The sequence below is a fragment of the Psittacula echo genome (assembly GCF_963264785.1).
Source record: "Psittacula echo genome assembly, chromosome: 3".
In the NCBI taxonomy this organism is placed as follows: domain Eukaryota; kingdom Metazoa; phylum Chordata; class Aves; order Psittaciformes; family Psittacidae; genus Psittacula; species Psittacula echo.
In genome coordinates this window covers 48,874,316-48,899,708 of record NC_137736.1, presented here as the reverse complement: position 1 = coordinate 48,899,708, position 25,393 = coordinate 48,874,316, and the positions used below count along the sequence as shown (strand labels likewise).

At 38.0% G+C, this 25,393-nt stretch overlaps 1 protein-coding gene across 2 annotated transcripts in view; it reads left to right on the top strand.

The window, feature by feature from the left end:
• The window catches only part of GLRA2 (glycine receptor alpha 2), a gene marked incomplete at its 3' end in the record, with an annotated part of 132,699 nt that overhangs the window by 14,361 nt on the left and 92,945 nt on the right, over positions 1-25,393 (top strand). Inside the window, exons 3-4 of one of the 2 annotated variants that reach the window (XM_080613192.1) lie at positions 8,267-8,334; positions 15,580-15,803. In XM_080613192.1, coding sequence (XP_080469318.1) covers positions 8,267-8,334; positions 15,580-15,803 — 292 coding nt within the window. Of the gene's footprint in view, positions 1-8,102; positions 8,171-8,266; positions 8,335-15,579; positions 15,804-25,393 lie in introns of both variants that reach the window. The other variant, XM_080613193.1, reaches the window with a different exon arrangement.

Here is a 25,393-nt window from a genome sequence, read left to right as displayed (position 1 = left end):
CTAATTGTTTTTGGCTTTTTAAAAATTAACATTTTGAGGTATGCTGAGCAGAGTGCAGCTGCTCATTATGACTGAAAATAGAAACCTAGACTGATTTACAACATTTCAATATCTTTATTAATACTTCTCTTTTTCACTAAGTAGACCTTCCCTCCTGCTTTCTCTTTGCAGTGAAAATCTTTTATCTTGTGGTTCCATGCAGTCTCTTAGATGAGTTGGCTACACTGACTTTGTAAAACATTATTAAAACTAAGATTACTTAGGAGGAGTTTAACTGACTCTACACTGGAGTGCAAATTTCATGACTAGACATGTAATACCATCTTTTATTTAACCCCATTTGGGAATGTCCCAGGCCTCTGCACACATGCAGTTTACATGCCAATCAGCAGTAAAGAGCTCTCTCTCCATTAGCACAAAGCAACCAAGCAGTTTCTCAGAATAAGGTGCGAGGAGGATCTCTGCTACTTGCTCCTGGTGGGGCTGAGACCCCTCTGCCTTTCCATTTGCTCACTTCAGTGAGCACTGTTTTGTGATAAGAAGTGGGTGCCTGGATCTTTTTATGTCATAAGAAAAGCAGCAAATTCAATTTCCCTAAATACAACCCATTGCTGTATTGCGCTGGAGGAAGGAAGACTTCAGAAAGACATGCCTTGCAGTGATGTGCTTGTTGGAATGGAAAGATTTGAAAGAAGAGTGGAGGGTTCAGAGATAAAAACCAAAGTTTTATGGACATATGAAGAGTTAAGGCATTTATTTGAATATTTTCAAAGTTGACATAAGTACTAATCAACTTTGCATTTTAGGCTTGTAGTTCCAACAGGAAGTTTCCGGATGTAAGTTTTGTGATTCACTGGTTTTTAGATTTACTCCCACAGACTAATTTGCACATGGAAGGCTTTAGCTCTGGGATTGGCTGCACTCAGTCACAAGTACGACTGAAGCTTGTGTAGAAATATCTGAGTTAGCTTTCAAGTAATTTGCTCAGAGGTGCTGTGTGCCACATCGACATGATGAAGAGCTTAGCACAAGTTATAATGCCTGAGGTTAATGGCCTCCAGTGAATTCCACCCTGCCATGACTATATCAGTAGCAGCCCTCAAACTACCTACGTGAAAACCAGCTCCAGCACATTTGTACAATTCATTGTGACTGCTATATATATCCGATGGTCTTTATAGACTAGCTCAGGTTAGCCAGGTAAATCAGGAGCATGTCAACAGTTTAAAGGGCTTTTCATTCTGCAGTAAAATAAAATAGTGCCTGAAAATTGTTCTTGTGCACTATCTATTAGATAACCTATGTGAAAATATCTCACTGAACCCCAGGGCTGACAGTAATATATGTTTCTGTTATCAGCCTCAGCAGAAGGAGTCAGGGAAGAATGAACAGATTGTAGACTATCCTGTAATGCCAACTGCAGAACTGAAGAGGTTTTGTAGTGTGAGACTTACCTTCTTCTTCCATTGCTTGGTCTGTGGACAAAGGCTTTCACTGAATGTGAAGCTTGCCAATCCAAGAATTTTCACAAGCGCTTTAAAAGCACAAAAAAAATGCATCTTAGCAGGGATTTTCCTTCTGTGAAAAGTTGATAGGATTTCACTGGCATGACTCCCATTACATTCAGCAATAGTCCCGCAGCTGAAAACTCACATACCACTTCTGAAATTGATTGCTCACTGACCTCAGACTATGTCAATGTATATATATTGATGGCTTTAGCTGTACTTACTCAGAAGATTTTCTTTCTGTGACTCATACTGTAATCACCGGGATCTGACAATCACTGGAGTATTTGTCTGGTGAGGCCTTAGTGGCAATTTGTTGAAGAAGAGCTTTCAGGTTTGGAATGTCATATGCCCTTTTTATATCCAGGTCACATCCTAAGGCCATGGTTTTGGTCAGATGTTTTCTCAAGTTAACCAAGTGAACAGAAACAGTTTAAATCTTGATGTAAGAGAAGAGTTCTCTTTATGACAATTTGTTTATTTATATTTGTGTGTTTGCCTGTGTGTGCGCGTCTGGGAATAGGCACCTGGAACTAGGGGAAAAATGTACTTTCTCTGCGCTGCTTTCCTGCAGATTCTATTCAGCCCTGCCTCTATCTCTCAGCTGCTTTGGGTGGGTCATGTTGTGTCTTCTCCAGTCTGTAAACATAATTGTCATAAGAGGTGTTGCTCACATATATCCCTGAGATACTTGGTAGTATTTGGGCTCAGTGATATCAGTGGGAGACAGTCCTAAAGAGGATTTAGGCATCTAAATGTCTCTGCAGGTCTTGCTCCGGCTCTGTAAGTGCTTTTGTGGTTCTTAGTCTTATTCTGTTGATAATAAATGTATAATGATGTCACAGAATATGGTTCCGAGTCTCATGTATAACAGCAAGCACCCAAAACTGTTGCCACATTCCCATCCAGAGATATGACATTCTCAGCAAGCTAAGTTACTATATATGACAGATGAACTTTCAGAGGATGTTGGTTTTAGCTTGATGAGGCAGAACAATAATTTTCTTATTTGATTTTTCAAGCAAATTGCATCAGTGCAGAGTACCATGCAATTACTGTATTTCACAGGTTCCTGAAATCCGTGCCTGTTTGGTTTTGGTTTGTTTTTCTTTTTTCACTTGGAGTTTTTTAGTTTGTTTGCTTTGGTTTTTTTGGTTTTTTTTTTTTTTTTTTTTTTTGTTTTGTTTAATAGGTACAATTGTCATCAATGAATAATAAAAGTGACATAAGCGTAACAATTTCTGGGGTACGTTGGGTTGTGGCAAGTGCTTCCAAAGAAGAAGGAATTCTCAGTTTACTGGTCATGATTATGCTTGGGGAGTCAGGGTGAGTGCATACTCTACAGGAATCCCACAGAAAGACAATCTCATAAACGAAAGGCATCACTCCCCAGTGAGAAATGTCACCTTGATTTTTAAGCCTTAGGATAACTATGTTTTCCTGCTGTCATTAATTTTGCCTCCTGTGACTGATTCCCTTGCTTGCGGGAATTCTAATTCTAAATTCTAAAAAAATCACATTCTAATGAGATGATTCTGCTGAAGTGGAGGAAAACACTGTTTTTTCCCAAAAGCAGAACAATAAGGAAAGAGAAAAGGCCTACCTAGGTACTCGCAATAAAGACTACCTATGGTCTACCTTCTGCTTTCTTATTAGAAGCTCAAGCTTGTTAAATCATGTGAATTTTCTCATCAGGGATTGGCTATACATTATATAGATCCTTGAAAACAAGTGTGCAAGCTGAATTGCTTCTGGAGTAGCTACAGGATCCCTGTGGCTCAGAGGAATTTTTCTAGCACATCAAAGCTACCTTTCTCTCCTTGGCCCAATATCCATGGGCCCTGACCACAGGGTTGGCTGAATTGCCTTTAATAGCACTTCCGCAGTCCTTACCCTGCCTGCCATACTCTGAGCAGCTACGAAGGTAGACAAGCCACTTGCTCCTGTCTAATGACCATGGCCATCTGAGGTGTTCCAGCAGTAGTTCAGCCTTGCTGTTTGACTTACAGGGATGTGCCTGGAGGGCCATGAAAAGCTTGCCAAAGCAAGCTTTTGAAGTTGTAATTCAGGCACCTGTAGAACTGCAGCTGCAAAAGCAGAGCCCTCCATAGGGGTTAGCTCTGTTTCAGCTCTCAAGAAGACTGTGCTGGACTCAGAAGCTGTTCAGTTTGGTTGACGATAAATGGTTGCTAAACCCACAGCTGCCTTCAGAACTGGCAATTAAGAAACCACCTCCAACAAGCTCTGCTACCCTTCCCTGCTGTCCTGGGATCTGTGTTACCAGTGTTCAGGTCAGCATGTGGGTCTTTGTCCTGCTGTCACCCACATTTGGTCACCTCCCTTGTTTGATCTCAGATATGAAATACCTGTTCCACAGATGAAAGGATGCTCAGTCCCTGGTGGGTTCACTGCCCCCTCACTTTGCCCCTTGGTCCTGTTCCTGGGAACCTGCTCTATCCCCACACTCAGATGGGATTGATTTTAGTCTTTTCAAACAGTCCTGATGCTTATCTTGCTCTTTGTGACAAGGTAAGAAGGGCAGTTCAGCTCACCTCTCTCCTCTGTGTATGCACTGAGATGGTGGGAAAAACCTCTTTCCGTTTGTACCATTTGCACATGGACCAAAGTCAGAAGGTAGACCAAAATCTACTACATATAGGGAAAGACATAAGATTCTTCACAGATCTGTAAACATCTTGCCAAACTTTTCACTGCCATTCCATGAGGTGGTTCTGCTTCATTATTTCTCATTTTTGCTTCTGCATCTCTCTGGTTTGCCCACAGTTCAGTGTGTGCGTGTATGATATTTTAGCTTGCCTTACAAAATCCTTTAATAATAGACATATAAAAGAAAATTAGCAAGTGCACAGGTATCATTTTAAATCTCTTGTATGATTATAATATTCACACTAATGATATTTTATCTATATGGCTGAAGTTAATGTGAAGAGAAAAAGGCTGCCAGGTGCAGCCTGGAAACATACACCAAAAGGCAGTTAGGATGGATGTGTGAATACAGATATGATTAGTTGCAGTTAGGATGATCTCCAGGGCAAGAGTACAAGTAGATCTGCTCAAGAACATACCAAATGAAGGAAGCTTTCAAGCTGTGTGTTACCAAGACTGGAGAATATTCAGCAAAAGCTGCAGTTAGCAGCTGGATGGGGCTCAGCGTACATCTTTCAGCACTCATTAGTCAACATGGGGATTCACCCATGCAGTCGGATGGATTCACCCCCTCTGGCAACTGACAAGGAAAGGATTCACTCTCTAGCCAGGCAACCAGACAAGGTCACAGACACCTTTGGTACAGGAGTTGTGAGGCAATATGCCACAGCAAATTCAGGGAAATATTTGGTATAGTCAGGTTTCTCATGGGTAGGGTGAGCAGATGAGTGCTGAGGACTTTCTGTAAGTGCCAAGTGCCCTGAAGTTACAGGAGGTGTGTAACACATCAAAATGTCAGAGTTTGTCCATAAGGCAGTGTATTGGAGCAGTAGTTGACTTGACTGGCAGTATTTGCAGGGGGACGGGAGTGTAGGGAACAGAACAAGTATCTTAGCTGTTTGTTAGAATATGAGAGATCTACTCCTGTCTGGTGGCTTCGAGCATTAGTTACCTGTTTGGGCTTTTTTTTTTTTTTAATTTTTTCACCTGTGTCCTTTCAAGAAACAGGCATTTTCCGTGTGACTTGAAAATCACTTTGATTATCTCAAATGTGCCTGAAATGCAGCTGGACTCTTACCCTGTTGCATTGGAGGTGGCAAAAAGAAAACAAGTGGGGGAAAAGGGATTTCATCATAAAGTATACTTTGCTTAATTTTTTAGAGGAAATTACAATTGTTTTCAGATTTTAGGCAATAAAGACAAATATTTCCTTTGTCTTTGAAGGGTTTTAGATCATGTTCTCAAACCTTGGCTATTCTTCACAGAAATTTACTGCTTTCATTTTAAATGAATTATTAGATCAGAAAAATCTCATAGGATGCAGTGTACATTCTTAAGATGTACAAGACCTATACACCCCTTCCCCTCTGGAATATTAACAGTAAAAAAAAACCTTGAAAGATCAATACAAAAGAATAAAAACATAGTGCTCAGTTATTTTCCTTTTTCTTATCTACTTCATTTAGCTCATCTTTCTTATGCACATTTAGAAACCCCATCACCAGCAGACCGACTTTAACAGAAAGTTGGACTTCTAGCTTAGAATCTGTGATTTATGTGATCAAATGTTAGATTTTAAGATACTCTAGTAAATATCTTCAGTTCTTATTTAGTTGTAAATCTTGCATTACGTTTTTATGTTTATAAACAAATATAAATGAACAGGAAAAAACCTGAATTAGTGACATCTCACTGACAAAACTCTTTCCAGGAAACTCTGAGGATGAAGAGAACATGATCGGTTTTGCTGGCAAAAATCAGGTTTATAGACTCACAGAATCATAATCATAGAATAGTTTGGGTTGGAAGGGACCTTTAAAGATCATCTAGTCCAAACTCCCTGCAGTGGTAGGGACACCTTTGACCATATCACGCTGCTCAGAGCCCAGTCCAACCTCATCTTGAATGTTTCCAGGGCTGTGAGAACACACTGTATCCAATACAGAGAGAAAGATGTCATAAAGGACTCTGTCAAAGGCTTTACAGACATCCAGATAGACAACGTCCATAGCTCTATCCTTCTCCACTGATGTAGTCACTCTATAACAGAAGGTTGCTAGGTTGGTCAGACAGGACTTGCCTCTGGTGAAGCCATGCTGGCTGTCTCAAACCACTTCTCTGTCCTCCATGGGCCTTAGCATAGCTTCTATTCTAGGATCTGTTTCATGATCTTCCCAGTCACAGAGTTGAGGCTGACAGGCTAGTAGTTCCCAGGGTCCACATTTCTAGATTTCTTTTTACATCTACCAGCAGAAAGCAAGTAAAAGGCATGACACAACTGAGTAGAGAAATGAAGGCAGATATTTTCTTTGTTTTCTTTGTTGTCAGATACAGTGCTCTAGCACATACCTACTTAGTGTTCATCTGAACTGAAGTCTGTGGTGTGGTAGCACATTTCCTAACATAAGTAAGAATGTTTACTGGATTCTGATGGCACTCAGAATTGAAAGTCATGATGCTCACATTTGGCAGATTTTGCAATACAACACTGTAAGATTATAGAAAATTTGACAAAACACATGGGAAAATAACAAGGCATTCAATGCTTTCTTCACCTCAGTCTTCACTGATAAGGTCTTAAGGAATCCTATACCTCTGAGACCTACAGGAAAGTCCAGATCAAGGAAAACTCAGTGGAGAATAATCAGACTGCAGAGCATTTAGGCAAACTGGGTACAGATAAGACCACTGTAACCACATAGGAAGCACCCACAAGTGCTGAGGGAGCTGGCTGATGATATTGTGAGGCCATTCTTAGTTATTTTAGAAATTTTATGGCCATTAGAGGAGGTTCTTCATCATGGGGAAAAAAAGTAATTCTTATATTTGAGAAGGACAAGGAGGAGGATCCAGAACTACAAACTGTCAAGGCTTACTTTGAAGCCAGAAGCAAATCCTCCTTGAAGCCATTTCCAGATATGAAGGACAGAAAGATGACCAGGTAGCAAGCATTCCTGACACATTACTTATCTTTCCATTTTTCAAAAAAGAAAGTAATCATGTTTACATCTTTTGTAGAGCAGTTTCAGGTCTAAATATGAAACCAAATGTAGGTATTTGTATTCTGTGCACCGACATTATTTTTTAATATTAGGAAAATTATGTGAATAAAAATAATGAGAAAAGAGATAAGAATGTACTTGATACACAATGTTTGTACCAACTTTTGTGTCACTGAAATTTAGGCATTTAGCATTAATCGTTTTTGATTCAGTTGTGAACCCCTGTTTATTCCATCACACCTAAGAAATTGGGTGGCTAACAGACAACTAATTAAAAATTAACTAGCCATTCATTCTGCTACACGTCAGTGACCGCTGAAAAACAGGAAAAGATCTGGGAGGGAAGAGATTACAAATAGCTGTTTAACGAAAGCTGTGTTGAGCCAGAAAGATATTGCTAAACTGTTTGCTTATGGCAACGCAGACATCTTCAGATCAGGTGCACAAAAAGCTGCTTGCCCAAGTCTATTTTCAGTGGATTTGAGTCAATGTGAAAAGTAGTCTTTGTTGAGAATTTCAGTGGCAAGACTTTGCATACAGAGTGGAATAAATGTGCAGAGATAATATTTTAATTTTAAGTCTGAGAAGGAAATGAGAGAGGAGTGTTTGCAATGCTAAAGCATATTCTGCACTGGTACAGTGGATAAAGAAAAAACTGTTATACTTATGCCCTCACTCAACTCTTCTCATAAATGCTTAAATGCAAGCATGTAGTTCTGTGTATTTATATAACAACTTCCAATGAAACTAGGTTAATTAAATTACTGTTAATGATGTTTTTCTTTTCATCAAAATTTACATGATCTGTTTGGGAAAACTCACTTTTCACTTGTTTTCAGCCACATCTGTACCAGACTGTACGGAGGCTGAGGGATCTGTACTTTTGTTTCAATGTATATTGCAACATTTTTATTGCATTCCACAGGTCCTCCAGTAAACGTTACTTGCAATATTTTTATCAACAGTTTTGGATCAGTCACAGAAACCACAATGGTAAGTGCTATGATGCCATTGGCAAGAGAACAACAATACTTAATATATGTCATGAACACAACCTGTCAATTTTTCTATTTATTGTTCAACTTGCAGGTCCTCCTGTAAATGTTACCTGCAACATATTTATCAACAGCTTTGGTTCAATAGCAGAAACTACAATGGTGAGTGGGACTGGTCATTGAAGCCATCTTGTGAAGGAGTGGGGTGTGATGTAGAATAGAGATGCTCAGGATGTGGGGACATTCCTAAATTATTAAGTTACTACAAGCCTACCAGCTGAAGTAAAATAAAATAAATATAAAATAACTATATAAAAAGATATATAAACCATTAAACTCAACTACCAAGTCTAAACATACCTATATAATCTGTACTGACTGTAATGGCAGCAAATATAGGTGAGCATAAACCAGCTTTTTCAGGTTTTATTAACACTGAAGAGGCAGAGGAATGGCTAGAGCTCAGCTGTGGGGCTCCCTGCCAAGCACTCCATACTTTGAGTGGGTTTTATACCACATGTTGAATTATCTGCTACTGCAGATTTTGCTGACAGAACTACCAGAACGGTCTTGTTTAACTTCGCTAAATCTCTGTGCATTGCAGCCACATCAGCAAATGAAGTGAATGTATAACTTGAGTTAAATGACTAAAACATATTTTTCTATAAAGAAACTTGGGTATTTTGAGGGTTAAATTGGTACTAGGGATCCCAGCTGACTGAAATGTGTATTTTGACTGAATTCAAAGAACACTATCAGTCAAAAAAGATACTAAAATGAAACATTGCAGAGTTTAAATTTTTCTACATATAAAAATAAATAGCTCAATTTTTCATGTCAAGATGAGATTTTTCTTCTAAAATTGCCAAAATTTACGGATAAAGGAGGCAAGCTAAAAAAATTGAAATTAAAATTTTAGTCCAACTTTTTTCTGGTTTACTCTAGACATGAATTGTCTCGGAATGGACTCAGTCGGAGATCAATGTGATCAGACAAAGCCTTTTATTATAGAAAACTAACTCTTTATATACTATTTCTTAAAGTTGTTTGCACTAACTTGGCCCATTGTGATTGGATACATATCTGTGAGGCCCTTAACAACTAACATATAATTGGTTAAGCACAGGTGTGAGAACCTGACCTTCAAAGTTTTCCAACAGTCCTCAATTTATCGACTCAGTAAATTCCAACTCCTCCTTATCTTGCTGGGATTCTCACTTCCAGTGCCTCGCTCCCATCCTCCTTCACCTTTTGTTGTTCCTTGGTTCATGTCGAACTCCACGTAGGCACTTGCTGATCTGGGCACATGGCCGTTCTTTGCCAGATAATCATCCACAATGAATTTTCTCCTTTTTTTTTTTTTTTTTTTTTTTTTTTTTTACTATTTGCCAAAAAAAAAAAAAGTTAAAATATCTTTTCTGAGCTATTAAAAAAGACGCTGAAGTTTTAAATCGTTTTCAAATAATGAATAAAAAAGATCACTTATTTATTCAAGCATACATATACCTGACTACTGGTGTTAGTCCAGGGAGTGATTTTTGATGGCTTTCTTATAATAATGTGATAAACCCATAATTATTACCAGGTACTCATATACAAGAAGGATGTTAAATCCATTCTAGAAAGAGCCTGGTTACAAATTCCATTTTGACTGAACTATTCAAGTCACTGCTGCCACAAAATAAATTAAAAATGTGTGCTCTACCCTTCATTGAAATTTTGCAAGAGTTATTCTCATTGCTTCAGGTGGCTATAGAAAATTATGGACACTTCTGAAGAACTGCAATGTAGTTTTCCAACAGTTTTCCAGGCATTGCTACACAGAATCCAGGTCTTTCTGCATTTGCTGAAGCCAGAGGCAATAAAGATGCTTAGCATCCTGTAGGATTGAGTTCTTGGTAGCTAAAAATGAATTTGCTACACAAAAGGACTTAAGATATACAAAACACCTATTTTTTCATAAAAAATGGATAGATACTGCCTTGCGATCTTTGCATTACAAAGGAAAAACAGAGATTTATCCCAACATAAATATTTAATTTAATATTCAGATACTTCATTTAAATTCAATTGTAATTCATGCCATCATTTTAGAAAGTGATGCTTAAGGAATGTCCCAAATATTTTTACATAAAACCCCCCTAAGATGTTATTTAATGTTTTCTAGAGATAAAGTAAAAGTTATACCTAGGGCAGGTTGATTTGTTAAAAGGTGGGGAAGGACTCTTCTATAAATTGCAAGCTATAACATACAAAGCCATAAAAAAACCCCAATTAAGTTAAACTTTAACCTGTGTATCTGTAGTATTTTAAAAACACTTTAAATGGAAATTAAAATCAATTTAAAAAATACAGGAAAAAACGCATCTTGATGTAACATAATTATCAACTGACTTAATTTTTTTTTTAAACTTTTTTTTTTCTATATTTAAACGATTCTGTGAAGATAGCTATACATGTAGCCTTTTTTACCCAGCCACATCTGTTTATCCTAGTGTGTAGAGGCATTAGCATAGTGTTAAGTAGCAAAAAGTCCTACACGTCACTAGCTTTACAAGATGGCATTCAATGAAAATATTTGCACGACCTAATGCTGATTGCATTAATTAGACTCCTTCATTGCTTTGATTAAATCCCCTCATTGCATTTTACCTTCTATCAAATATGTTAATGTGCACCTTTCCAATGTTCATTAACACATTCTGCTGAAAACAGCTAAACATTCAAGTAGATGAAAACAAAGACTATTGGCTTTCTTATTTTGCTTTGTTCATAATATCTGCAAAACTGTGGAAAGATTTCTTTTAGATGCTGTTCAATGGTTTGATATTGATTTTCTTAATGCTGTCACCTCTTTAACGACTAGTGCCATCACTTTCAGGATGTTTTAAAACTGCTCTGAGAGGCACACATCAATTACTGTTCCATCTACTTTGCCTTTCTGAAATAGACGTAACCGTGTGGTAAAAATATTGTCATTCCTTGCGATAAGTACTGAGTTTTGTTTGACTCCTAGGGATTAATTTTTCCCTATAAAGTCCTCTTGATGGTTTTGACATAAAACCAAACGATTCATTTGAAACCCTGGATTGTAAATTCAATAGAGACACTCCTTTCTCAAAGGACAGGAATGCTTAGCGAAACCATGCATATGTACTGAAGGGACATTATCAGAACATAACGTGGATGATCTGCAGCAGCTCATTAGAAACTTGGGAGATAAAAACTTGTTTAGAGAAGTTTTCAGTAGGAGAAATGAACATGGAAAACAGGATTACAGTCTCAGCCCTACTAAATTCAGTAAGCCAGGTTCTCAATAACATTAATAGGAGTAGCTTCTGTTTTCTGAATAGGACAGGCACCATCATGAAATTCATCCCTCTGTGAGAGGCCAGCAGAGCTCTTATGTCCAGCATATTCTTCTAAAAGCTAAAATATTTCATTCAGAAATAAAACAGGATTTTGTGCTGGTTCTCTCCAAACGGATGAATTCCACAGAGTATTCATGAGTTTTGTTCCCAAAGATCTAGGGAAACAAAATGCAAATGTATTAGACTTTCTATACTATAATTCATGTATAGGGCAGTACCACAATTGATTTATTTTTCCTCCAAAAGAAATGGTTTCTTCCATATTGGAATGATATATATTATACCAAAATAAAAATAGTAAAAAAGAAGAGTCAAGATGTAATTGTTGGAAATATTCTTCATTAACTCATTTAAGCCCTAACTAGCAAAGAAAGGTGAAAAGGCATTCCTGAGTAAGTTCACTGAATAAATCAGTTATGCCAGTAAGCTCTGTGTCTATTTTTGGAAGCATTCACACATGCAGTGTTCAGCAGAAAATTCACTGTACAGCATGACTGCAGTTGAGTATCAAAGATGAGTAATCCACATTGGGCTAGGTGGAGTCTCAAAGAATTCAGATGTTCAATGCTGCTAATGACCAGGAATTTTTAGATATCAGCTTTAAGAGAAGCTAAGAGCAGTTTGTATATCGACAAGCTAATTGTTAATTACAGAAATTATTAACTGTGAGGACATTATTATTGTTGTTATGCCCTATAATCAATGACTGACACTATGCAGCAGGTTCTCTCTTGGGGTAAATGCATCAAACTCTAGTTGTGTTTTGAGCACTTTTGTTAGCAGAAAAAAAAAAAATGCCATTCCTTTGTTTTAAAAGCTTGGTTGTGTCTGAATATATATTATCTTTCCAGTAGAAAAAAACGTAACTGCAAATGAGCTTGTTACATGTGGATTAATTCACATGTATAGTTTTAATTGCGTAAGAAACTCCCACTGAAGCCATTGGGGACACCTTACACAGGTAACCAAGCGATCTTCTGTAACATCTTCTGAGCCTTAAAATAGGTCATTAAACCACTATTTTTCAGTTAGCATTCATATTTAGGATTTAGAAAGAGAGAAAGCAGTCCCTTTGGCATGACCTTCTTATGCATGGAAGGACAGCCTAAGTCTGCTGCTTTCCTCAGACATCAGTCTCAACACCTAAGAGATCAATGCTATTGGCAGGGGGTGAAGATGGAAGAAAGGCTAAGATCAGTTCAGAGACAGAAAGTAACACTTAAGAGGGAGCATGGCTCCCCTGCATCAACCCTGCCATAGCAGTGTCTGAGACCAAAGGCACCAAGGACTTTGCTTTAGCTCTGGGCAGTGAATCTGGTGGTTGCTGAAAGACCATTTTTATCTAGAATCCTATAGCACAAACAGTATATTTGTAGATTGAGTCCCTAAATCTTCAAATAAATCTACTAAAACTAATCAGACGACTATTTCTTCAGTATGTGAGTATTACTCCCATCTTATGGCTTGACAGCAGATGAAAACTGTTTATCTGAGTTGCCTTGAGCTATGTTGCAAACTGATTGAATCTTCTGGTCCACACTCCTCGTTCAGAGCAGTAGCGCTGTCAGAAAGAATTTGTGGAGCAGGTGTACTCATAGTTGTGTAGGTGTGCGTTACTACAGTCCATCCACTTTTACCCTCAGGAGCTTGCAAAATACACACTGTAGTCTGCCTGAGATCTATGTTGTGATACTTTTCTCAGGAGCATTTTTCTTCAGAAGATAGTTACAATGTTAGCACAGGAAAAGTAAATCCAAAATTCCGCACATGATTAAGTCTTGACTGTGTAAAGTGCTTATACGCAAGAACAGGAGAAAAAAGTAATTGCAGTTTTGCGCTGTACATGTTATATTTCCATTTTTCTTTCTTATTAAATTATCTATGTATATACATGTATGCAAAGCCTATCAGACATAAACACAATTTTCAGTGCTGTTATGCTTCTAACAACAAAACTTACAGTGAGAAACCTTTTCTGAGTTTGTCAGTGTGATGGCTTTGATGTATTTATGAAGGTACATACTAGAAAAGATAGCGTAATCCTCTCAAAATTATTTATGCTTTTGGTATAATATATATCATCGTACGCAAGCTCTTCAATGAATAAGGATTCTTCAGACTCTTTTCTGTTATCTAAATCACAAACCCCTGAAGTTCATGAAAATATTTATTTTTAGGTATTTCTAAATAATTTACTAATTTGACTTATTTATGATTTCTATGTCATGGGGGGAAAAGCCCTCTGCTTTCCATAGGCTTCATTATATATCTTATTTCAAAGAAAAAAGAAGGCAATTGCACAACTAGTTGTAACAATTTTATTCTATCAGCTCACGACAGCTCCTGCCTTCTTTTCTGCAGAATGAAAATCTAGTGCTTTCCTGGATTTATAACTAAAACTGTCTCATTAAACTTACAAGACACTCTCAACTTCTATGATGAAAATACAAGGGAAAGTATGATTAGGGTTAGTGTATCCCCACAAGTCCTCATCCTGTATGAAACGACACTATCATAAAAAGTACAGTGGCTTATGAAAAACAGATACAAGCTTTCGTAAGTATCTTGAATACATGTGCTGTTCTTGAGACCTCTCTCAGGCCTGTCTTGCTTTGATTAGTAGACATTCCTGTTTTGACTCACATTTACATAACAGCAAAAAGAAAATTATAAAGAAAACAAGAAAAAAACACTTTCCTAGTGAGATTGTAAAGCATCATCCCATTGGGTTGAAAAACTTCATCAATCTGGATGTCAGAAACAATCTCTTAGGGAAGCAGTACACCTTGTCACCAGTGTACTGAACAAAAGGCAGGAAGTGCTCGAGCCTGGAGAGACTTGTTCACAGAGTCTGAATATTGGACAAGCTGCTTTTTGCAGCTCAGATCTGGGTGAGAATATTTATCTACACTTCATAGATGATAAGTTCTTTAGACTATGCAGTTCAGTGGCCTAACTAAACCCAAGTCAGCTCACACATTTTCCAAGTCAAAGTACAATGCTGCCATATTGATGTACTGCAGCTTACCCTAAAGTAAATCCTGAATGTGAGGGGCTTTACAGTTGGCAGAATTATTTGATAAAATATTCCTTCAGATTACATTATTGCTATAAATATTATGAAATATTTTCCTTTTAAAGGAAGAATAGATGTATTTCTAAAAGAGTGTTCACAAGCAAGTGAAATGTAGTAATTTCAGGTAAATATGTTATAATAATAAGGAAAGATGGGGGAGATGAAGCTGTTATTTGCTGACTTTGGAATTTCAGGATAAGGAGAATATGCATTAGCATCTTTCCATTCACTCCAGAGAGTTGAGACCCTAAAAGCTCTTTTCACAATCCCCTTTAATAGTCAGTTCTTGACACAATGTTAATGTCAGTTCTAAATAAACCTCTAAGTAATTGCTGCCTTTCCCAATTTTGACTAGCAGACCACTGAGCAGAAGAATGAAATTAGAATAATTTCAATGGGATGCAGAGAGGGAGGAGTGAATGGAGTAACATACAGAGAAAAGCATACAGTAGATATAAAAAGGATACAAACAGTAAATAAGTAGTGCTGATCTAATTTATTCTATACAAATCTGGCTTCACTTGAATTAGCAACTATTCATGAGTACATTAGAAATAATTGATTTACATTTTGGAAGTAATTTATTTAAATTAGTAGTTTTTATAGAATATTTGTTGAAATTGTATATATCTAGCTGCAATGCTTTTTGACTTTCTAAGTACCTCTGAGTTAATCCATCACATTGGAAAATGCTTTATATTTAATATTTGAGGTTGCAGTTAATATTTTTTTCATCATTTAAGTAATTTTGATTTGGAAAATGTGCCAGTTGTGTGCGTTTGGTTCGACACAGCATTTAGACTGCTTTATTTTCAAATGAGATCTCTTATGTTCAAAGGATAACATAAACGTTTTCTGTAACACTGGTACTGTAGTAAGTCTAAGAGCATAAATAAAGCTAAAGTGGGCTCCAAGTTTCGATAAGTGGCTTAGTAACCTTTTCACATGGCATTTCTGTAGGACTACAGAGTGAATATATTTTTGAGACAACAGTGGAACGACTCACGCCTGGCTTACAGTGAATATCCCGATGATTCCCTGGATTTGGATCCCTCTATGTTGGACTCTATTTGGAAGCCAGACTTATTCTTTGCCAATGAGAAGGGAGCAAACTTCCATGATGTCACGACAGACAACAAGCTGCTGAGGATTTCTAAGACTGGAAAAGTGCTGTACAGCATCAGGTAAAACGGGGTTTTTTTCTCTTTTTTTTCTCTTCATCTGCTTTTTTCTCCTCACTCTCTGTTTTTCTGCAGGTAACTGCACTCACAGAACACAATGTATGTATTTAATTTTTTATTGTCCCATGTGTACAGCTGAAATGAGACTCAATAATAACAGGGTAGAAAGAAAATTTGCCTGTGTTCCTTTGCTCAGCTTTTACTTTTCACAAAAGAGTCTGTAAGTGGCACAGCAGTACTACTTAGTCTTTTTGGAAACCTGAGGCTGTCTAAAACTTTAATGGCATGCCTCCGTAATTCCCATTAACGTTAGCTCAAGTCACTCCTCTTACAAAGAGAGGAAATCAACTCCTCTGTAGTTTGTGTGTTGCAATTTAAAAGTAAAGGGCAACGCTATTTTAAGTGACAGCTCAACACCTTAAGTAAAAAACGTGCTTGAAATGAAATAAACTTGACATGCAAGTCACTGCATAATCAGATGTATCTATTCACATTTTAGAAAGACTGGAATTACAGAAAGCGTTTTTAATACTGAGTTCATTGAAGTGTGTGCCATGTGACTGGATTTAGGCTGAATTAATAAACACTGACAAAATATGATTTGATATGACCTGATGAAACAGGACATATGCAGAGAATCAGAATTTAATTACACAAGCATAAACAGCAGCAAATAATATGCAGTATTTTTTTAACATTCAGCTTACTGTGCACTGTTAATTGCTTAATATAGGTAGTCAAAGATAGAAAACACTGTATTATAGTTGTTACAATTTTCTTTTAAAAAAAGTAATTACTGTGTTTTATTTGTTCATGAGAATGTTTTTCAGCTTTTGCCTTCCTTGCGTTATAGAAAGTAAACATGATAGTGTTAATTTAACAGGTTGTTTAGTTAATTTACTCATCCGTAAGGCAGATTAGTTTAGAAGTCAGTTGCTTCTGACTAGGCATTCTGTTTGTGACTTGCATTTTCATTAAGGAATTATTATTGATCTAGGGTCAAGACAGCTCTGTTCTTTAGGATGATAAATAAATAGATTATAATGTGGCACTTCCTCTATTTGTATAATTCTTGTGGAAATTCCTTGATACCCCAGTAACATTTGTATCAAGTAGGTTAGAAAAGAAATGCTTATTGAGCAAGATTTGAAATTGGTGTACCTGAACAGTTTGAGAAAAATAATAGGATACAAGGATGGAACTAGCACAAGCAGAATGATAAATATGTTGTCACTTACGAATATTTCTTGTTTCACTCTGGAAAAGAAATGAATGCATGTGTTTGTTTGAGTGACATCAGACACCATCCTATTCCAGGCAACAGTGCAGTTGGGTGTTCTGAATGCAGACACATAATTTTCCTGACATTAGTCCATGAGGGAAAAATAATATTTTTTGCTGTCATATCACATTTGTAAAATTCCCACACCTAAACGCAAATTAATGTGATGCAGAGTAAGCAGGATTTCAATGGAGTACTAAGCAAAACCCATTGTTTCTCGTTTGTATTCCACAGCAGTAACAGAGGTTTACCTGGCACCTCTAACGTGGCATATAATTTTTTTTAGTACATTCCAGGGTATAGAAACTTGAAGTCAGAAGTAATTAATAAAGCTTGTCTTTATTCTCTAGATACTGGGCAAGACACATCTGTGTATTGGCACTTTTGGATGTGCTATGAGGAAACAAACGAACATTTTAGTTACTGGTTTCAGTACTTTGAACATGTTATAATGCTGCTAGTTTCACTACTGCACCAATAGCATTTCACCTGACATCATGATACTTCACACTTGGCATTTAGTGTGTTGTAAATGTTTAAAGCACTTCATAAACATGTCTGAGAAGTAGTGGTGTAGGCTATTTTGTCATACTCCTAAATTTCATAAAATCAAGGTGAAGTTAATCTCATGTAAATATCTACTGCTCTCCGCACAAAATGAGTTTAGAACTGCTCCTAGTAATTAGTGGGTAAGAAGCAAGGTGTATGTATTATATGACAGCGATATTCCTTTTCCCTATACACTGCACTGAAAACACACATAGAAACACAGAATCATGGAATGGTTTGGGTTGGAAGGGACCTTTAAAGACCATTGATTTCCAACCCCACTTCCATGGGCAAGAACAGCTTCCACTACGTTAGGCTCTTCAAAGCTCCATGCAGTCTAGCCCTCAACAACATGGAAATATGCTACACAAGAGGCAAAACTGGTTTATGCTGTTAAATGCTCTCAGAGCCAATCCTGCCCTTTCTGAAAAGAACGTGGAAGGTCACCTGGAACTGGATCTTATGGTGTACAATACAGGTGATCAGATAAGGCATGGAAGGGTCAGTGAGGGTTGGGACCCTGTGTTACCTCTACTGCAGTGGCTGGCTCTGGGAATTATCTACTCTGTGGTAAGCGTGAGGCTCTTTGTCCTTCTGTCAGCGAGAGATAAACCATACTGCATTTACTGGTGATGGTAGGCATGACGTAAATTTCCATCATAGTTTGCCTTATCATAATTATAACGCTCATGCTTGCAGACTCCTAGACCTATATTTAATTTTCTGGGAGTTGTTCATGGTTGATGTATCCACCTATGAATCATATAAGTTTAGGAGTCCAAGCCTATTTTTAGATACTTGCTTCATGCTCAAATGACTACCTTTGTTTTGATCTCAGATAGCATGCCATATATGCTATATAAAGCTCCAGACTCTATATCTGGATAACTGGTCTAAACCTTTGGGTACTGCAGGGAGAACTAGATTCTTGTGGAGGGAACCGAGCACTACTCAATACCACAAATACACGCTATTGACACTAGAGATGCACCAACAGCTCTTAGAGGTGCACACACTTTAAGAAGTCAGCAGTTTCAGTGAAGTTATATTCAGGAAATTAAATTCAGGAAACAACCACACTTTGGTCAAGATCAGTCTCAGCTGCACTCTTTGAGCTGCAAAACAGTTAAATAGCTATAACTTTAATTTTAGAGCCCTCAACAAGAGGGACTTGTTATAGCAGTATTCAATAAAATTAGCTTTTGTATATTTTGCATGTTGAAAAAGAAATGAGAGTTAAAATCAAAACCTACACAATATTACCCCTTAGATGCCTGTGACTCATATTCTCCCAATCCTTGACTGATCTCCAAAATCCAATAAATTAGATTTTGCAGAGGGTCACGCGCTCAGAAAGAGTGGCAGGGCTGTTCATGATACCGATAATCCCATTCCTGGCACTCACATTCTGTGTGACACCTGGATTTTGCACCATATACACTGCTGAAATGATTTTGTGTTTCAGGGGTAAGGATCGTATCTTCTCTGGCCCATTACAAACACCTGGGGCATGAGGAAAATATTAAATAACCTTTGGGTTCTCTCCAAGCCACCCATGTGTGTTACCTGATTCCCACAAACTCATTTCAGGCTGCCAGCCAGCTTAGAATATTAGCATCTGCTAAAAAGCTTATTTTAACAAAGTGATAGAAAGTGGAATGATTTTATTTAAGGTTTGGGTGGGTTGGGGTTGTGGGTTTTTTTGGCATTAATTGCCTCCCTCTCCTTTTAACATTTTCAGTGCATCTCAGCCATATGAACTTGATGCAGAAGGTGATATAACTCAGCTGTAACATTGATCCATGGCATTGGACCTAGAATATATTGGTCAGGAAGCATGAAGGGGCTCTTATTTTTATTTTTTTTTTCCCCACCTGCTGCTCCAGAAAACACTCCCAATTGCCTGATGAGGGTATCGGGCTGTGCTCTGAAACACAGTGACAACGCACTTACCCAGAAAGAGTTACAAAGCAGATCACCTCATATTTTTAACATGTTTTTCACACAAAGATTTTAGAATGCCTTGCTTAATTGACAAAAGAGCCACTTGGAATTCTAGGGAGGAGATACGTTCAAATTCACAAATTACATTTATCCCCCCATTTTTCTTATTCCTGTCCAAAGAGCAATGAAATACCCAGGAAGAATTTCCTTAAGTCTTTCAAAATACCTGTTTTTGCTGTCTTTGTTTATCTTCACAGTGTCAGAAATATTACAGTTATGTAGACAAATAGTTCTTCGTAGTTTCAACTCTTGACCTAGATTTAATTGTTAGATGTTATTATGGGTGAAGGCAGAGTGTCTACTGGAGAGCAGTACTGTGTGGTTAGGGCACCACAGAAAAGGGGAAATCCAAGCTATTAGATGGCTCTCTATTTGTGCAGCTGTTCTGGGGTGATTACTAGCCCCTCCATTTGGCAACAAGTAGCTGACAGGATGAGTTGGCACATCCAAAAGCTCTTGCCTGCTTATGTAACCAAAGAGAAGTATCTGTGAAAACAGCACATTTATCTGCAGTACCATCTCCTGTGCCAGCTTCCTTACTCAGGAGTTTCCAAAAATCAGCTCTTCCTAGTGTGGCCATACTGTTGAGTGACAGAGCAGAGTCAACTCTCCCCTGCACCCACCACACCACACATCATTTTGGGTTTATTACAAGTTACGATTACCATGTCTCTCACTAAATCATCAGAAGTAATCTACAGTATGTTTTAAATTCAGCTTTTCTGAGTGAAACTTCTGTGTATTGTAGTCTATTCTGTACTTGTGTTCTTTGCATTATGGGAAAGAAATACAAAGCAGCTTAAGGAAACACATGGGTAACTGTGCTAGTCCCTCTGCAACAGGCTATTCATAGGGCAAAAAGTCCACTATCCTTCTGAAATATTTTGTTTTTAAATAAAATCAGATCTTATTTTTTCAGTCAGGCATGGGTTTTCAAAAACAATTTCTAGGTCAAGATCTTATCAGCGTTATGATAATGAAGCTCCATTTACACCTGATGAGATAGCTGTATGTGAATCATCCATGACACAGCCCAGTCTAGCCTAACAGAGTGGTAGGATATGTTATGTTCTGCAGCTTTATGTGCATCCTGCGCTTTAATTTGATGACATCAATTTTATTTTACAATATAATGTTGGGATTTAAGAGGATTTGGGTTTTACTAGCAGCATTGTCTTTCCAAGCGACAGATAAGCAGAGGGGGAAGCAGAGAGACTGTTATCATGATTGACATGGTTGCTTATTATGTAGGAAACCCTCTCTCTGACCTCACGCAGTCATATTCATTACCTCAGCTCCTATCAGAATAATACTGGCACTGACAAGGTGAGGATTTTCCCTTAGAAGTTAATAAAAATCACCACAGGAACATTTTCATAGAAAATTATTTAGTTTTTCAGTTAGCAACACTGTCCCATGCTCTCTGTCCTGACAACTTTCCAAAAGCATACACTGTCTTCACATACCTCAAAGTAAATTTTCCACATTTAAAACAAGCCAATACATTGAAGAACAATCAATGCAGGAATGCTAACTGAAATAGAGCACATATCTAAAGAAGTTTTGAGTTTGACTGCTATGATATATTGTAGGCAGAAGTCCTATAGACATTATATAAATAGTGCTAGAATCAGTAAACTTTATTAAACTGCACAATATTACTGAGATATGGTGACTTCCCAAACATGCAAATCTAGTGAATTTGAGAGTTTTATGTTCCCAGGGGCATAATTACAATAATAATAGTTTCAGAGGCTAAATTATTTCAGCCTTTTGTGGGACATGCAACCACTCTCATTATGGCTGACCCAATGTCCTTGGATTATCAATAACTGTCCACTTTTCACCTATTCTTTTTCTTTCTTTCTTGCCCTTATTCCTGTTTCTCATTCTACTCCACTTCCTTTCATTTTAGGGTCTTTCAATTACATAGCCTCAGATTCTTCTCATCTTTTGGGATGGTTTCCTAACACTACTTCCTTTCTCGTTCCCTCCCAGTCTATGAATTCAGTCTAAGGATATAGACCTGGGTTTCCGATACTCTTATTTTTCTGTTGTATCTAAGGTACCTTTTTTGCACAACAAATAATAAAAACTACTAAATAAATAATGAGGTCTGATACGGGTACTTTGCCATGCAACTGAAGGAAAATAAGATGAAAATGACAGAGGAGAAAGGAGAGATGAAATACTGTTCTTCATGGAAAGGAAACAGGTGGTTACAGAATTTAACTGTTACATGAAATCACACTTGAATATAATTTCATAGATTTGCTTGAGCAATAATTGGAAAATCATTTGCTGGCAGCTCATGCACTGGCATTGTGCATCGACAGACAATGATTGCATTACAACGAGAAGTGGGATGCCTGTAATGAGAAACCCAGCACCCTGCTCCGTGCCAGCTCCTGTGTTGTTAAGCAGTACATGAAGCAAAGCAAAGCACTGGAGGGAGCAAGAACATGCTCGTAAACAGCAATACATGAAATTCCAGCCTACATCTCATGATTTGCCATAGCAGAGAAGAGTCCACATCTCTAAGCTCAGCTTCAGCCCATTCCCACCTGACAGAAATGAAGCTGCAGAACACGACAAATATTAGAGAGGAATTGCAGGACTCCTAAAAAAGAAATAAATAATAACAAAGAGCAGACAGTTTGACTGTTCCATTTAACAGGACAAACCCAGTAGAATGTGAAAATTACCAGAATTGACATTCAAAATAACGACTCATTTGCCTATTTGAAAAAATAGAGATGGACTACAAAATGAAAAGAGCTTTAAAAGAAGAATGTCACTGGGATTTTATACTTTTTGTTTTTCAGCCTTCTGATATATGAACAGTGTGTGTACCCTTCTTGCAGGCACAAATCACCCAAGAGAGGGGGCTGGGAGGAATAAAAGGAGATTTTAGTTTCTCCACCCTGTTTCAGAGCCACTAGCCTGAATGCCATTTGCTCCTGTGTCGTGTAATGCTGTCATGGTTGCCGTGCAACTCCATCTCCCCTGCCAGTTTAATGGGGAACTTTGTCTGTTTGCGCTTAGGTAATATTTCAATGTTATTTCAGCAGCTCTGAATTTAATCAGAGAATCAGGAATTTAATCTTCCAAAGAAAAATGTACCACTAAAAATACTTTTACCTACATTGTCAGCTTGGCGCTTTCAGAAAAATACCAGATATATTGCAATTTATGATAGCATCTTTAGAATTGGCAATACGGGAAAGAAAAATATAAATCCCACTTGTCTCACTAAACCCAACACTATGGGCTTCTCACAGGTATAAGACTTTACACTAAAATGGCACAAAGCCAATGTTAGCAGTGACCATGCACGTACTATGTGTTATGGCATTTGCAGCATGAAATTCTAGATTGTGAAGTCTCCTGTCCCAACAGCTGAGGTACAGATGGGCATAGCTTGAAAGAATGAAGGGATAAGAATAGAAACAAAATGTTATTTTCGGTACCATGCCCACATTTGTTGCTTTTCATGCTTGTGAAGAGATAATCATGTATTTTTAGGAGATGGAAGGGACTTGTACTCTTATCTCCAAGACTTTAAATTCCCAACAGTGTTTCTTTATTTAATAAGGCTGACCCCAGTTATTTGTCATTAGAAAAAACTCTATGAGGAGGCTGTTGTTCTGAAACCCATGCACAAACCACCAAACATGTTGTCAAGCTATTTATTTTTTCCCCACAGGATACCTTAGTCTGGTTTCTATGACAAAGTAGCCACAGCATGCAGGACTTCTGCCTTCCTGCCTGCAGAAGTAGGAAATACAGATCTTTGTATGACGCTGTAAGGGGGTTTCTGAGGTAGCCAGAAATAAAAGATGTTGAGCTGGGCTCAGAAGAGAGACAGGTCCAAATCTGAGTGATTTCTCTGGACACCAGAGAATGAAAAGTGAAACCAGAGAATGAAAGGGGAGTGTGTGGGTAAGTGAGGATGATGAATGAGATGCCAAGTGAAAAAATCCGGCAGTGTGCAATGCATTTTGAAAGCATTTGAAGTATCAACAAATACTGCTCAGAAGGACTTACTTCAGGTATGAGGGAATCCTCAGGAAGAGGGTCCAAACTTGAAGAGATGCAATACTGCCCTGGAGTAATTTGATTACAGCCCTGCCTCTGCCACAGCATTGCTCAGTAAAATTACTGATTTATTTTTCTTTTGTTTTTGTCACAGTGCTGGCTAATTGTTAATTCCTTGTTTTCTGGCTCTGATTCTGTATTTTGTTATATTCATGCTCTATTTGCACTATTCCAAGGCTTGATTCTTCCTGACTGTGGGGTAGGTGAGGGAGCAGGGAAGGAAAGAAGAGAGCAACTTTACCTCTCCTCTCGGGTGTCTTGGTGATCCTGGCATTGTGCCTGAAGTGCTAGGATGCTGGGGACAAGATTCTCTCCTGCTCTCTCATCACCTGTCTACTCAGATGGAAGATAGAACATGCCTAGCCACGGAACTCTCTGTGAGCGACCTGTGTGACCTAGCCTGGCTAATAGTGGGTAAAGGGTGCTCAGGTATCTGAAGAGAAAATCAAGTCCTTGGTCATCTACTTCTCCTTTTGGCTTTACGGATTGTCATAAAACACTTCCCGTCAGTGTCTTATGGTGCTGTGCCACCAAATGTGTGGTTTATGCATCTCAAATGCTTTGGTGGCAGGGTGCCTGAAAAATAAAATAATTGTTCTATAGCAGTTTATTCTATTTTATTAATGATTGAAGTGTTCATCACTGTAATTGCCAGTTAAACTTGCACTTTGCAACAAATCTCTAGGGGCACTTCTTGAATTTGCCAAGTGTGAGACATTCACTTTGCTGAAGTGTATTCTGCCAATGACACTGATACTATAGGCAATGTGGGTAGCTATATCTACCTAACACTTTCCATTGTTGATCCTGTTTCTTCATTAATATAAATATACAAGTCGTGTATGGCACCTGGGTTTGGAAATACTTGCAGGATCATATTTTTACTGGAAAAGTCAACTGCTATAAATTAATCCACCACCGTGGCTTCAGTAGAGCTTCTTCAGACTCCAACAGCTGAACATTTAGTGTGTAGTAATCTTGTAGAAAAGTGATTCATCTGTGGATGATACCAGGCCGTAAGCGTTGGTTCAACACTTGCATTACCCCTAGTAAAAGGGACTACAGAGGCAAAGATGTTAACCATGAATGGCTTCTCTGCTAAGATGAACAAGTAGAGGTAAAGCTATAACGGCATGATTTCTTGAATAGAAATTATGTTCCATTTGTCAGGGTGAACAGAGTCTTTGAGTGAATTGAGTCTTTGAAACACACTGTTGGTTCGGAAGAGAAAGAAGTGCTCTGTGTGAACCTATATAGTGAGCATTTTCTCAGCTCACCTCCAGAAAGCAGTTTTTCTCTGTGAGGCTTGAAAGCTGTAACTGGATGTATTAACTTTCTCATTAGTTATATTATTAGTTAGCTATATTAGACTAATATGAGACCCACCTGCCCATGTATGTAGTCCGCCCCCCAGATTATATGAGTTTCTTGGGGAGTAGAAGGGTGGAAGGAAACAAAGTCAATACGCAGTCCACAGCTGACAGTGAGTAAATCGGAGGGGTGGATAGGCCATGCCTACTTCAGTAAAATATAATGTATTTAGAAAACCTGCATTTGCGTAAAGACATGTTTGATACGACCGTAAAAGATCTAAGCCATAATTAGGTGATGACGGAATAGAAGGAAGAGAGCTTGATGCAGCAACATTTCAGGGGAAAAG